Consider the following 14,300-nt stretch of genomic DNA (forward strand, 5'->3'; position numbering starts at 1 on the left):
GAGATGACCGAAACGAAGAGCTTTAGGTGACTTGGATGGCGCCCGTCGTTGGTGTGGCTTGGGGGGTGGTTGGCATCGGTGTGGCTTGATTGATGGACATTGACGTGTAGGCCGAACACCACATGGACATGTTGGCATGCTGATCTCTGGCAGAGACGGAGCTGGACCAGACGACCTGCTGACCTCTGTTAGAGACGGAACTTGGCAGCTGCAGGCAGTCAAGCAGCAGGCGGTGCAGCAGCCGTAAGTGGTCAAGCTATGGGCAACGTGTCAGCCACAGGTGTCAGCCACAGGTGGTTGAGCTGCGGGTGGCGTGGCAGCCATAGGTGGTTGATCTGATGGCTGGCTGGACTTTGCAGAGCCCCCAGTGGAGACTGGCAAAGGCTGGACAGACTCTCCAGAGCCCCCAGCAGAGACGGGCGAAGGCTGGGCGGACTCTCCAGAGCCCCCAGTGGAGATGAGAAAGTGTTGAAGTAGTTCTCCTGAGCCTCCAGCAGACACAGACAGTGGCATGGAAGCTGCGGGGGGTTGGACCGGCTCTCCTGAGCCTCCACCTAAAATGAGGGAGTTCTAGACCGGCTCTTCTGAACCTCCATTGGAAACGAGGCAGCGTTGGACCGTCTCTTCTGAGCCTCCATAGGACACGAAGAGTGCTGGACCAGTTCACTGCACCACGGCTCCCCTGCAGCTGGGCCCGGGACCACACCTCCGCCACACACAAATACTGGGTCACAGACCCAGTACTGTGACAGCTAAAGTATTTTACCAGCTTGGCTAATGCATTATCTTGGAACTGGGCACTCAGAAATTGAACTCCTGTCTAGATTCATAAGGTTTATTCACAGGCAATATTCAGTGACATAAGATTTAGGTAAACGCACACTACCAGTCAAACGTTTTAGAACACCCCAATTTTTCCAAATTGTTTTGAAAATTTTGCAGTTAATTTCTTATTGCACTCTGAAATGAAAGCTTAGCACTAAATGGCACAGGACCAAATGGACTCAAGAGCACACCAGCTCCTAGAATAAAAGTTAACAGTTTATGAAACTCCTGCAACATAGTCTTGTCCAAGATGGACCGAGAAACCCAGGAACTTCTTCCGGACTGGAGCCCTCATCCGCGCCCCCGACACCGAGAGTCCATTATGCGAGCGATAGAGTAGGCAGTCAGCCCATCCACAACCCAGGCGGGTGAAGGGGGCCTGGCAGGAGGGCACAAGGGACTGGAGAGTATACGTTTTATTTGTGACACATGGAAAACACTGTGTATTCTCATGTTATGTGGAAGTTTAAGCTTGACTGAAACAAGATTTGGTGGTTCTCCATACCTGACGGCACCTGCGCAGATGGACCTGGACAGATGGGACAGTGTCCTCATCTTGGATAGCCGGGAACAACGGGGGCTGAAAATCTAATGAGGCCTCAAACGTGGCAGACCGGTAGCTGAGGACGTGAGGCTGTTGTCGGCGTATTTGATCCATGGCAGCAGCTCACTTCAGATCGTTTGGTTTTAGGAGGCGATGCAGCGCAGCAGCCTCCAACTCCTGGTTGGTGTGCTTGGTCTGCCTGTTACTCTGGGGATGAAATCCAGATGAGAGACTGACCTAAGCGCCCAGCGAGGAACTTCTCTTCAGATCCTGTCTGAAGGCTAGACACACTGTGATCCATGGTCTGATATCATGTCCTCCCGAATGCCACGTGAGCTGTGAGCAATTGCCTGGTTTCCAGGGCCAGTTTAGGGAAGTGTGAAGTTTAGGGAGGCCACGAAGGAAGCTGTCTTGGAGAACCAATTGACAATGGTGAGCATGTAGTTGTTACCTCCAGAGGTGGATAATCCGGTGATAAGTCCCGAGCTATGTGTGACCAGGGCTGGGACGGCGTGGACAGAGGCTGCAACAACCCAGCGGTCAGCTGGAGGACTTGTTCTGGACGCAAACAGAGCAGGCCAGGACATATTCACGTACGTTTCGAGACAGCGTTGGCCACCAGAAGTACTGCTGCAGGAAGGCAATGGTGTGGTGCACCCCAGGATGACAGGTAAATCAGGCCGTGTGTCCCCAATGCAGTACGTGAGCGCAAATGGAAGCAGGCACAAAGAGCCGACCTGTGTGCCCATTCCCAGGATCTGGGTCGGTCCGCTGGGCCTGGTGGACTCAATCTTCCAAGTGACCCAATAGCGAAAGAAGCTGGAAGAACTGGTGCTGAGTCAGCATTGCCTTCGGTGACTGCAAACTGGCGTGACAAGGCGTCCTGTTTGACATTACGGGACCCAGGTGATGGAAAAATGGAAACGAGTGAAAACAGAGCACACCTGGCTTGACAAGCATTTAAATGATTTGCTGACTGCAGGTATGCCAGGTTCTTGTGATAAGTCCAAACAATGAATGGTTGAGCTGTGCCCTCCAACCAGTGCCTCCACTCCTCCAATGCCAGCTTGATTCCTGGTCCCCGACATCTAGGTTTCTCTGTGGTGGGGTTAGACGGTGAGAGAAAAAAGCACATAGATGAAGCTTACCATCCCTTTGTTGCAAGAGTACAGCCCCCACCGCAGAGTCAGAGGCATCCACCTCCACCACAAATTGCAGGCTGAGGTCACGTTGGGACTGGTGCAGCGACAAACTGCTCCTTAATGTAAGAGAAGGTTGATTGGGCCTCGGGAGAGGTTTTACTCAGTTCAATTCAGTTCAATTCAATTTTATTTATATAGGTCCAAATCACAACAACAGTCGCTTCAAGGTAGTATACAATGTAAGGAGACTGTATTAACATGAAACTGAACTTTTCACCTTTCACAAAGAGTCTGTTTTCCAGGAGATGCTCAAGGACCTGTCTGACATGGTTCTCATGCTCTGAAACTGACTTAGAGAAGATTAAGATACCATCAAGGTAGGAGAATTTGAATGTAATCCCTTAGCACGTCGTTCACCAGGGCCTGGAACATGGTCGGTGCATTGGTTAGGCCGAACGGTATCACCAGGTACTCAAAGTGTCCAAGGTACATATTGAACGCCGTCTTCCACTCATCATCTCCACGGATCCTTACCAAGTGATAGGCGTTCAACAGGTCAAGCTTGCTGAAAATAGTGGCTCCCTGGAGGAGCTTAAAAGCAGAGGAGAGCAGAGGTAATGGATACTTGTTTTATTACTGTTATGATGTTTAATCCGCGATAGTCTATGCATGCTCTCAAGGATTTGTCCTTCTTCTCGAAAAAGAAGAAACCTGTGCCTACTGGAGATGACGAGCTCTGAATGATGCCTGCTGCAAGCAAATCTGTAATATATGTTTCTATTGCTTGATTCCGGATGCGATTCAGTCAGTGGGCAACTGAGCTCCAGGAAATGGGTCGATGGCGCAGTCGTAAGGCCAATCCGGGGGTAAAGATAATGCTGTATATTTCTGAAACACTTCTGCTAAATCGTGATAAATAGGTGGCACAGAAGACAAATCAGGTGTTTCGGAAGGCAAAGATGGTTTATTGGCAGATTTAGGTGGCGTGGAAGATTTCAAACAGACGAGTTCGGTAGCATGCGTGATGTCAGGGAGACGCTGGCAGGATAAACCTCAGACACAGAGAGCATGAGGCAAGGCTTCTGTGGATATGTTGAGCTGATGAGCTAACTTGGTGTCCATAAAGCTTTGTTCAGCACCCAAATCGATTAGAACCGCCAGAGAATGGGTTTCGGTCCAAATAATCAATTTAGCGGTCAGCATTAGATGTGGAGGAGAATTCTTACTTGACAGGTCGACCACCAGTACTCCTACCATTACTGTTGGGGGCCCCCTTTTAGTTGCAAAGTACAAGTAGTGACAATATCCCCTTTTCGGCCACAATAGAGGCAGTCACCGGACATCAGGCAGTAATGTTGCTCTGCAGGTGTGATGTGTAAGCATCCTGTCTGCATAGGTTTCTCGCCTTCATCACTTCCTTCGCGCTACCAGAAATGTCTTGGCTTGGCAGTGCTCCCACTGCAGCTCGGCCCATAATGGAGTGAGGGTTCGTAGCCTGTCATCCACCTGAATACAGAAAGACATCAAGGCACCTAGGGAAGAGGGCATCTCACGCATCGTTAATTCATCCTTTAACTCGTCGTTTAAGTTTTTCAATAAGGCTGAGGGCTTCTTGACAAAGTTTTTATCTCACCGTAGTTCCTATTGTGCCCACCCAGAACCAGCCTAAAAATGTGACAAGCTTTACGAGACCTCTAACTTGAAAGAGATCACTTGGCACAGTACTTAACCCTTTAAAACCAGTGGGAGCGGGCACGCTCTGTTTTGCTTAACTACCTTTAAATCCCGGTAGCACTGCAACCACGTAAGGTAGCGCAATAATTTTTTTTGCATATGAAACCGGAGGAGTTGTACTTACATCTTATGCCATCAGCTTGTCCTAGGTCACAGTTTCCTTCCACATATAGCTTTGCAAAAGCTGCATAAAAAGCGCTTGCAGCATCAAATACATAATATTCCAGAAACACGCTTTACCGATCCGATCAGCTGTACGTAACATTTCCTACGTTGGAATAGACATCAGCGCGAACTTTCGCCTGTCCGCCATTACCTGCCCGAAACCGGAAGTGACGTCATTTTCGCGGAAATGTAGTTTTTTACCATCAGGGCCTTTTGATGTTTCAATATTCTGGGGAAGAAATAAACAGCACTATCCAACACACACCTGCTGCATGATGCAATTTGAGGTTTGCTGTTGTAGCTGTGCTGTGGCTCAGTGACAACATAATGTACAGGGAAAAACCCTCCAATCACAACATCCCCATCAGATTGCAAGGCTGGGCGCTCACTGCCTCCCAGTTTTACACACTGAGATAAACTAGAATCGACACTTCTCGTTCCCCTTATCTTTAAACCATGCATTGGCTCTGTCATCGCAGCTTCTTCTTTTCCCACAACACCTCGCTCCACACTTAGTGACTTAGTCTGTTACCTATAGTGTTAATATCAAAGAACACAATACAAACAGTATTAAAGAAGACATGTAAAAACACCCAAAGAAAATTACCCATAAAAGTTGATTGCATCATTCACGGTAAACTCATAAAAAACTGTGATGAAACCAGTGGTCCTTTAGCATGGTCTATGAAACAGCAATTAAGTGCTTTAATATCTCTGATGCTTGTGTCATTTAATAATTTTGTATCAGTCATCATAAGATCACCCAATCACAGCAAAATGCAACAGGAGAGAAGATAACATTGCTTCCACAAATTTTTGTTTTCTAAAATTGAACCACTGCTTTAAATTGAAGTTTGTTAAGCTACTTTCCTAGAGATAACAAAATAAAAGAGAAATAGTCACACACTTTTCATTAGAAAACATAGAAACTAATAATATTTATCATTTGGTCTGATATATTATTATTCTCCTGTGCCTGGTAGTGAAAACCAAAACAACAATGTTGTTGTTCCATAAGCATTAATCCTGAAAGTGTCTTGTTGATATATATGTATCAATCTAATAAACTTAAACCTACACAATCCTCCCTATTCTGGTATTCTTAACAGTACTTAGCCAAAACCCAAAGACTGCTTGGTTTTGTTAACCTCCTGAACCATCTACAACACATGGTGGAAACCTGATTTTAATTCAGAGAAGACTAGAGGTGAGACATGATCATTACTGAATATCAAAATAATAAATGACAGATTTAGTGATATTTTCATAAACTATTTATTTACCACATAAATAAACAGCATGGCAGGGCAAAATATTTTTTCTAACATAGCAACCTTTAAAAAGTGAAAGGAGACAGAAAGACAGGTGAGAAAGTGTTACAGCCAAGAGGGCCAGGCGATGAGTGCAGACACAGAGGGAGGCAAAGCTGGCGTGAATACAGTGCTTTATTTACAGTGCTTAGTTTAATTACAGAGCAGGAAATAGTGTATGCTATGAACTGTGACGGCTATGAACTGTGACGGCTAAGAGGCCAGACTATGGAGCATAAAGCTTAGACTGTGCGCTATGCAGGGGCAATTCTAGGATCAGAGCTTTGGGGGTGCTGAGCACCCAGAGAGCTGCCCAGCCAGGCAAGATAAACCTGTCTCTGTCAGTCCCTGCATCCTTAAATGTTGTCCCGAGTTCTCTCTGACTGTCACTTTGGTGCATTTAAACCCCTGTTCCTCCCTGTCCTCATCGTCTGTTGTCTTCGTCTCTGTTATCAGTCATCATAATTTTACCATCTCTGTGCAAGTCTGCAAATTTCTTTATTAAATCATAAGATTCTTAAATTCATCAAGTCTCTCTGTGCCTGGGTTCTCGTCACAAAACATGACATCGCTGTTTTGTACATTTTAACACAATTTAATCCCCACATTTGTGAAAGAAATGCAAAACACTTTTTTGAAAAGTCTGTAACAAAACCATCAAATCTGATCAAGGTTATTTAAATGCTGCAAAAGAAGAATGGATTAGAAAAAATACATATCCTAACCTTAATTACTGTGGGAGAATAATGAATGATGCTCATAGTGAGTAAAAAGTAAACTGAGTGCACTTTTTGGACAGAGATTCACTTTTAATGTATATGTATAATATAATACAGATACATAAAAAACACTCTCAAAACAGAATAAATTATTACAAATAAATTATTACAAAAAATTAATAAAAGCTATAAAAATGGAGGCAACTTTGCCAGTGGTAGAATGTATACAATGCATAAAAAAATCTTTATTGCAGATGCTAATTTTGCTAATTTAATAATAATTTTGTGTTGTAACATTTAAGACTTTCATTTCATGCAATTATTTAATTTAAATAACAACTAAAACTAAAGAATTTTATTATGTACTATTATGTAAAATATCTGCTTGCAATAGTAACCATTTTTGAACCAAGGATATACTATGACTGGTTTTTGTTCATCAAATTTTTCTTGGTGTTCTTCTCAGGCTTAAACAAAATGATAAAACACTTTGGAGCAAATATACACATTATTAGTCCAAAGCTGGAGGCCAGAATGGCAAAAATCTCCACAACTACAGTGAATTTCCCAGGAGAGCTGACATATGCTGGGATAAAGGTGATCCACACTGCACAGAATATTAGCATGCTGAAGGTGATGAATTTGGCTTCATTGAAGTTATCAGGTAATTTGCGGGCTAAAACAGCTAAAACAAAGCAAAAGGCAGCCAGTATGCCTAAGTATCCAAGCACAGCCCAGAAGCCAGCAGCAGAGCCTAATGCACATTCCAATACGATTTTCTCCTTGTATGCGGTTAGATTTTTTATTGGAAAGGGAGGGCTAAGTACCAACCAAATAGTACATATTAAAACTTGAATGAAGGTGAAAAACACAACAGTCATTCTTTGCTGTGGAGGACCAAACCATTTCATCACATTACTACCTGGAAGTGTTGCTTTAAAAGCCATTAAAACCACTATAGTTTTCCCAAGTACACAGGAGATACAGAGTACAAAGGTTATGCCAAACGCAGTGTGACGCAGCATGCAGGACCAATCAGATGGTGCTCCAATGAAAGTTAATGAACATAAGAAACACAGAGTCAGTGAGATGAGCAGCAGGAAGCTCAGCTCAGAGTTGTTGGCCCTGACAATTGGAGATGTCCTGTGATAAAAGAATACAGCCCCAGTTATGATGGCCAGACAAGCACCAAGAACTGAAAATGTAGCCAGGATAATTCCTAAGAGGTCCTGAAAGGAAAGATACTCCACAGGCTTAGGGATGCAAGTGTCTCTCTTTGCGTTTGGCCAGAATTCCTTTTGACAAGGTAAACAATCAGCAGAATCTGGATAAAAAACAAATAAATACAATTTTTTCTTGATTTTCATATATACACAATGAAACATTTTAAATGCATGGCAATCCTTTCTCTTTACCTGTGCTATTACTAATCTCTCCCTCAGGACATGCTATACAGTCATAGCAGCAAATGGGTTTTCCTTTCTGTAACACTTTACGAGTTCCTGGAGGACAACTGTCCGTGCACACTGACACTGGCACCTGTGAAAGACATAAAGGTTGCAGAATAAACGTAAATATTTACTATGCAGCTGTGTGTTGTTGTTTACTAAACGATCGGGCGATTGTGGCTCAAGAGTTGGCAGTTCGTCTTGTAATCAGAAGGTTGTCGGTTTGAGCCCCGGCTCGGACAGTCTCGGTCGTTGTGTTCTTGGGCAAGACACTTCACCTACCGCCTACTGGTGATGGCCAGAGTGGCCGATGGCGCGATATGGCAGCGTCGCTTCTGTCAGTCTGCCCCAGGGCAGCTGTGGCTACAACTGTAGCTTGCCTCCACCAGTGTGTGAATGTGAGAGTGAATGAATAGTAGAATTGTAAAAGCGCTATATAAATGCAATCCATTATTATTATTACTAAAGTTTGTCAAATTCTGACTGCTTACTTTCATGCTACCCTCCATCCAGGTAATGTTTTTGTCGATCTGGAATTCCTGGCCCACGTGCCGTGATGCATCATACAGCCCTACAGCCACTATCTCAGTCATGCCGTTTTCACTTTTCTGCCAGTTAACCAGTTCATAAATAGCCACAGGATCCCCATTAGCATCAAATGACACATCATAGCCATTTTGGGAAAAATTTACTTTCTTCAGCTCAATTAAAATCTGATAAAATTAGGGATAATGGGAGGGGAAAGCAAAAAAAACCCAAATATTAATATTGCATATCAATTCATATTGCAGTTGATGAAAGACACTGACATCAACATATTTATTTCTTCTGACCTGTTTGGACTCTAACTTGGTTAACTTGTCACACTCTACAGTGCCATTAATTTCCTGGCACACTGCATTATGGATGGCATGTGCTACTGCATACACGGCCATGTACGCCATGTTAGTAACTCTGAGCTGTGATGTGTCAGTGTACTGGTTTTGCAGATTCTGTATGTCTTCATTTCCATCACATACTTTCTTCTTTGCAGTGGCATCTAAAATCACAAAAAGACAGAGCAGATGTCAACATTAAACTAGATCTCAGATGTGTTCTCTTTATAAATGTTGCAAATCATGCTGGTACCATGAAACATATTTATTTTATAAAAAAATAAAATAAAAAATGGAAAATAATCCTACCACGAATAATTAGAATAGCCTGGCTAAGTGCATTTTCTATCGTGCAATCACATTACCGTTATTAACAAGGAAATGTGGTGTGAATGCGTTACTATTTTTCAGCACACAGACGATTGAAACTGTCTTCATCTTACCGGGAGCTGGGGGAGCGCACAGTCACACAAGTGCTGCTGATTGGCTGAGGAAGAATAAAGTAGTTTACCATGACTACTTTATTCAAAAACCTCTATATCATCATGGAGGTCTCTGATGTTGACTCAAACTACTACCAATTTAAGATGACACAGCAACAAGATGTTATGTCAACCCTGGACAACCCTTAGTCCCCATTTCTTGTTTTAACAGTGTGAACTTCAAAGTATGTACCAGTTTTTAAATTGCGTTGATTGCGTCTGAAAAAACAGAGTTGTGTTATGTTTACTGCAGTGTTTTCTAAGGAAAGGACTCGAAAGCAGTCTCTTCTCTTCTTGTGATCAAAAAACGAAAGTAAAGAAAAAACACCTTTTTCCTATTGGTGGAAAAATGTGTCATGTCGACCAATCAAAAGATGATATGGCAACATGGCATTGGTTGCTTAGAAAGAGGGAGAAATTTTAGGAGTGACGGCAGCGAGAGAGCAAAAGAGAAAGAGAGGGAGTTTTGAGATGCAAGAGATTAGTGTGTTTGGAGTGTGTCGTTAGTGTTTCGTACAGTCGATCGTTTTGTCAGAACAATGAGGCAACTGCTAAATGTTGCAGTTGCTGCCAAAATGCCACCAAGGGCAGATTGCAATGTAAACGCTGCCTCCAGGTTGAAACACGAGGAGTGATAGACCTCCTGCTTTCAGGCCTGCAGGTATCAGGCTTGTGATGTTCTCCTTTATGTTAGAGTGAACAAAAATATTTTTTTGGCGTAGCAAAAATGATTTGTGTGTTATCTTATTTAATGTAGAACACCTGGTTGTTTTGTAAGTACTTTGAATTGGTTATATATAAACTAGGAGTGGGAATTTAACGCGTTAATTGCGATTAATTAATTTGAAAAAAAAAACAACGTACTAAAAAAATTACACATTTAATTGCACTTTGCATTCCAGGCAAAAAGCTAACTTTTGTCAATGCACAATTTCCTGGTATATCGATTACAGTGATGCACACATCAGAGCTACAAAGAATAATGTGTACTGCATAACCATTACTACTTCTTTACATTACTACTGCTGGTAAAACTCCAAAAGGTGGCGACTGTCCTTGAACCATGCAAGTAAATCAAACTATTTTTTTTAAGTTTTTGTTACTGTTTCTTCAAAACAGGGTTAAAATAAAATAATTACTTTTACTGCTCCAGGTTTGTGACTGAGATTCTTGCAAGTGAGACATATGTCTCATGTCTCATGTTCATGGTGTGATGCCACCTGCATCACACATAATGGAGGTCTCCGATGATGACTCAAACTACTTGGTGATATTTAAGACTACCTTCACAACGTGTAGCTACCCTCAAGTATCTGTTGCTCAAGATAGCTACTGTGCTTGGCCACACTTTAAGGATTTAAATTTTCTTGCAAGGAGACGAGCGATAAGAAGTTTGGACCACCCTTGAGGCCCTGCTGCAGGAATATATTATGTTACTATATTAATATCATATATTGCTTTCACCTTTTAAGATGAATTACTGAAATAAATGAATTTTGCACAATATTACAATTTTTGGAGTTTCACCTGTATTCTCACCTCACACTTTGTCACCATTCATAGCTGTTCAATGAAAATAGGTCAGCCCATGAAGCAACATCAGACTTTGTAACATCAGCAGTTGACAAGATAATTTAAACCAAGAAAAATGTCTTACTTTTGGTCAGTGTGCAGTTAAATGCATCCTCCCAGAACTCAGTAAGTATTTGAGAAGACGCCACTTGTGAGGGGGACAGATTAAGCAGGAAGTCTCTGAGGCCTGGGATTATAGACTTTGGAATCCCAAATCCAATGGCCCCAGCACAGAAACGGAACCTCATTAATTCTGGGTTAGTTACCCAGAAACTGCCAATCCACTGGAGAGACGGGGAAGGCTCATATGATAGCTCCTCCAACAGTGCCCTCATGTCCCCTAAAGATAGAAGTGCCACAACAACCATGGCTGTAGACCTTGACAGACAATATTGTGCATTAGAAGCATTTTAAAGTGTAACTGCATGAAAAAATGTAATTTTGAAGACAGTAAATCTAATATTTGCGGAAATAATATCTCCGATGAGGACACCTGCGGATAAAATCTGCTACTCTCTGAATTCTGCTATGTGAGTATGTTCGATGGAAAGAAAGAGAGTACTCCACACAGATCCCCTCTTTCTGTGCTGCTTTTAGAAATGAAGCCATGCCGTTATTTCCAAAATCCGAATCTGACCGAACAGCACCTATCCAAGTCCAGCCAAAGTGTTTTACCAGCTTGGCCATTGCTTCAGCTTGGAACTGGTCACTGGGAAATGTTCTGAAAAAATTGGGGTACTGCTGCTTGTCAGACAAGCATGCGCATGTTGAAAAGTGGCTAACCTAAACCAAATGAAATAAAACACCACACACCGCAAAATCAAATATCATGCACATACATATTTTAAATTCAAAAATTGACAGAAATTGAAAACATTTACTTGGGGAATGTTAAAGGACCTGATGACTTGGGACAAACTGATGGATGTTGTAGACCCAGAGCCACCAACAACAGCCATCACCATACCAGAATGTGAGCAATTGTTATCCATGGAAAACACAGGGTCGAAGCTATTTAGAAACTGAAATGCCATGTGCACTGCTACAGGCACTGATCCACATGAGTCATAGATCTGATACCCAAGCCTGATTCCGGGCAGCAGCTCTGTGCTGTTGTTAATCTCTTCTATGGCAAAAACCATTGCACGTGATGATTGCAGTTCACTGGTGTAAAGGCTGAAAATAGTTGTGTCAATGTTAGAATATAGACTGTAGATTTAGTTTAGGTTAAATAGAACCAATAACAGGATAATTTGCTTTTGTATCTGTTGATCAAATGTTAATCAAAATGTTGCCTGACCAGTTAAATTGAGCACAAAAGATTAGCATAAGAAATTAGTGGAAAATTATGGATTACTAATTAAAGTCTTTTCATTTCCTTTAAAATATAATACATTTAAATGCATTTCCTTTAAATCATTTCCTTTATAAAACTGTTATTTAACATATTGTATAATTTCTGTTTTTTAAAACACAACAAATTATTTCATCAAGAATAAATGACTTTTCTTTTTTTAAATTTTTTAACACTAAACAGAATCAATGTAGTTCCATAGAACATAATACACATGAAAACATTTCTCTCCTCATACAGTCCAACATGTTTTTACACCTTCTTCTTCCCATTACTGACTTTCTTATTTACTAACCTTCCTTTGCATTTTGCAGGCTCAGGCATGCTGGTGTAGTCACTGTAAACTGTGTTCATGTAGACGTGAAGGGAAAAATCACCACCAATAACAAAGTCCCCATCCTTTGAAAATGCAGGTAGACGAGTGCTTCCCTGCAGCTTGCAGTTCAGAGAGGATGTCGACGTACCAGCTTGAGCTCCTATATGCCTCGTCATTTGTCTCATACCATCTAGACACACTGCAAAGGCAACATCTGAGTTGAGGTGAAACAAACACACAGCCAATACCAGACCAATTACAAGAGCTGCTATCTCCATTTCCATCTAAAATTGTCTGTATATGGGCACACATTGTTTCCATTGGTTTATATAGGTCTTCAAACAAAGGGGTTTTGTCATCTTCTCATCTTCTTGAGAATATGAGGTCATTGATTAACCCTTACATAGTGTTGACATTCTAAGTCTTCACAGTATGGTTTTGATTGGGCCCAAGATTTCCCTCATAATAATTGGCTACGACAAATTATACAATACAGCTTTATTTAATTTAGATTGGAACATCAACATATTTTTAATCCTTAAGTAATGTTTCATAGAGTAGAAAGAGTGTATATTTTTGTTTTTGCACCAACTGTTTTTGCAGAAACACATATATTATCACACAAGATCTTATGTTGGTATACCTTTGACAGAAAAATATCATAGAGTATTAATAATTTAAATATATTTTTTGGAAAGTGTAAATGGCAAGAAAATTCTGGAATTGTAGGGATTCATTATGACTGTACTGCATAACCATTACTACTTCTAACATTGACTTTTCTCTGTAACTACTATCTGTAGTAATACAAAGGAATTAAAATTTAGAGCACAAAAGTCATAATAGTATAAAAATAGTATGCTAAAATGTGAACTTATATTACCTTATTATTATGAGTTTAGTAGAACATAAAGATCTTAATGTTAAATACAGTGGTATGCAAATGTTTGGACACCCTTGATAATTTTCATGATTTTCCTTCATAAATCATTGGTTGTTTGGATCAGCAATTTCATTTAAATATATAATATGTCAGGGGACACAATGATATTTGAGAAGTGAAATAAACTTTATAGGATTTACAGAAAGTGAGCAAAAGTTACTAGTTAGTCAAGCATGATGGAAAAAAAGTTAGTCAAGCATGATGGAACTACCACCACATTTTACTGTGAGTGGCAAGTGTTTGTTTTGAAATGCTGTGCTCTGTTTCTGCCATGCATACCGCCTCTTGTTATGCCCAAATAACTCAATTTTAGTTTTATCAGTCCACAGCACCTTATTCCAAAATGAAGGTGGCTTGTCCAAATGTGCTTGAGCATACCTCAAGCGAATCTGTTTGTGGCATGTGCGCAGAAAAGGTTTCTTCTGCATTACTCTCCCATACAGCATCTCCTTGTGCAAAGTACGCTGAATAGTTGAATGATGCACAAGATGCAAGATGATGTTGCAGGTCTTTGGAACTGGTCTGTGGGTTGACTATGACTGTTCTTACCATCCTTTGCCTCTGCTTCCCTAAGATTTTTCTTGACCTGTAACTTCCGGCTTTTACTAGAACTGTCCCTGTGGTCTTCCATTTCCTCACTATGTTCTTCACAGTGGAAACTGACAGCTCTCTGAGCTTTTTGTATACTTCTTCTAAATCATGATGTTGAACAATCTTGGTTTTTAGGTCATTTGAGAGTTGTTTTGAGGCTCCTATGTAGCCACTCTCAAGAGAAGATGCAAAGAGGAGAAAAACTTTCAATTGGCCTGGCCACCCTAAATACCCTTTCTTGTGATTGGATTCACCTGTGTATGTAGGTGAAGGGTCAATG

At 41.4% G+C, this 14,300-nt stretch overlaps 1 protein-coding gene across 5 annotated transcripts; it reads right to left on the reverse strand.

Moving 5' to 3' along the window:
• Positions 1–6,858: 6,858 nt before the first annotated feature.
• Positions 6,859–14,089, reverse strand: LOC148098907 (extracellular calcium-sensing receptor-like). Of its 5 annotated transcripts, XM_087851558.1 has the most exons (10): positions 14,069–14,089; positions 13,705–13,731; positions 12,466–12,569; positions 11,698–11,992; positions 11,310–11,599; positions 10,902–11,194; positions 8,721–8,926; positions 8,379–8,600; positions 7,855–7,978; positions 6,859–7,763 (listed from the first exon to the last, which is right to left on the reverse strand). In XM_087851558.1, exons 3-10 carry the CDS (start codon positions 12,522–12,524, stop codon positions 6,859–6,861), a joined length of 2,394 nt encoding a protein of 797 aa, XP_087707684.1. In that variant the 5' UTR covers positions 12,525–12,569; positions 13,705–13,731; positions 14,069–14,089. The 5 variants fall into 5 exon arrangements, with proteins under 5 accessions (XP_087707684.1, XP_087707687.1, XP_087707686.1 ...); XM_087851561.1 differs by lacking the exons at positions 13,705–13,731; positions 14,069–14,089 and adding an exon at positions 9,571–9,579 and having other exon boundaries at positions 8,721–8,905; positions 11,698–11,980; positions 12,466–12,605; XM_087851560.1 differs by lacking the exons at positions 13,705–13,731; positions 14,069–14,089 and having other exon boundaries at positions 7,861–7,978; positions 12,466–12,614.
• Between the last annotated feature and the right edge of the window lie 211 nt (positions 14,090–14,300).

The sequence above is a fragment of the Neolamprologus brichardi genome, chromosome 14 (assembly GCF_056152115.1).
Source record: "Neolamprologus brichardi isolate AB-2024 chromosome 14, ASM5615211v1, whole genome shotgun sequence".
Classification (NCBI taxonomy): Eukaryota; Metazoa; Chordata; class Actinopteri; order Cichliformes; family Cichlidae; genus Neolamprologus; species Neolamprologus brichardi.

Bases quoted from the DNA above. Each gene is read 5' to 3' on its own strand.
- LOC148098907 (XM_087851558.1), bottom strand. From the start codon at position 12,524: ATGAACACAGTTTACAGTGACTACACCAGCATGCCTGAGCCTGCAAAA. The intron at 8,601-8,720 runs GTCAGAAGAAAT...TAATTTTATCAG, and splicing joins CCAAGTTAGAGTCCAAACAG to ATTTTAATTGAGCTGAAGAA. The intron at 7,979-8,378 runs GTAAGCAGTCAG...TGTCTTTCACAG, and splicing joins GGATGGAGGGTAGCATGAAA to GTGCCAGTGTCAGTGTGCAC.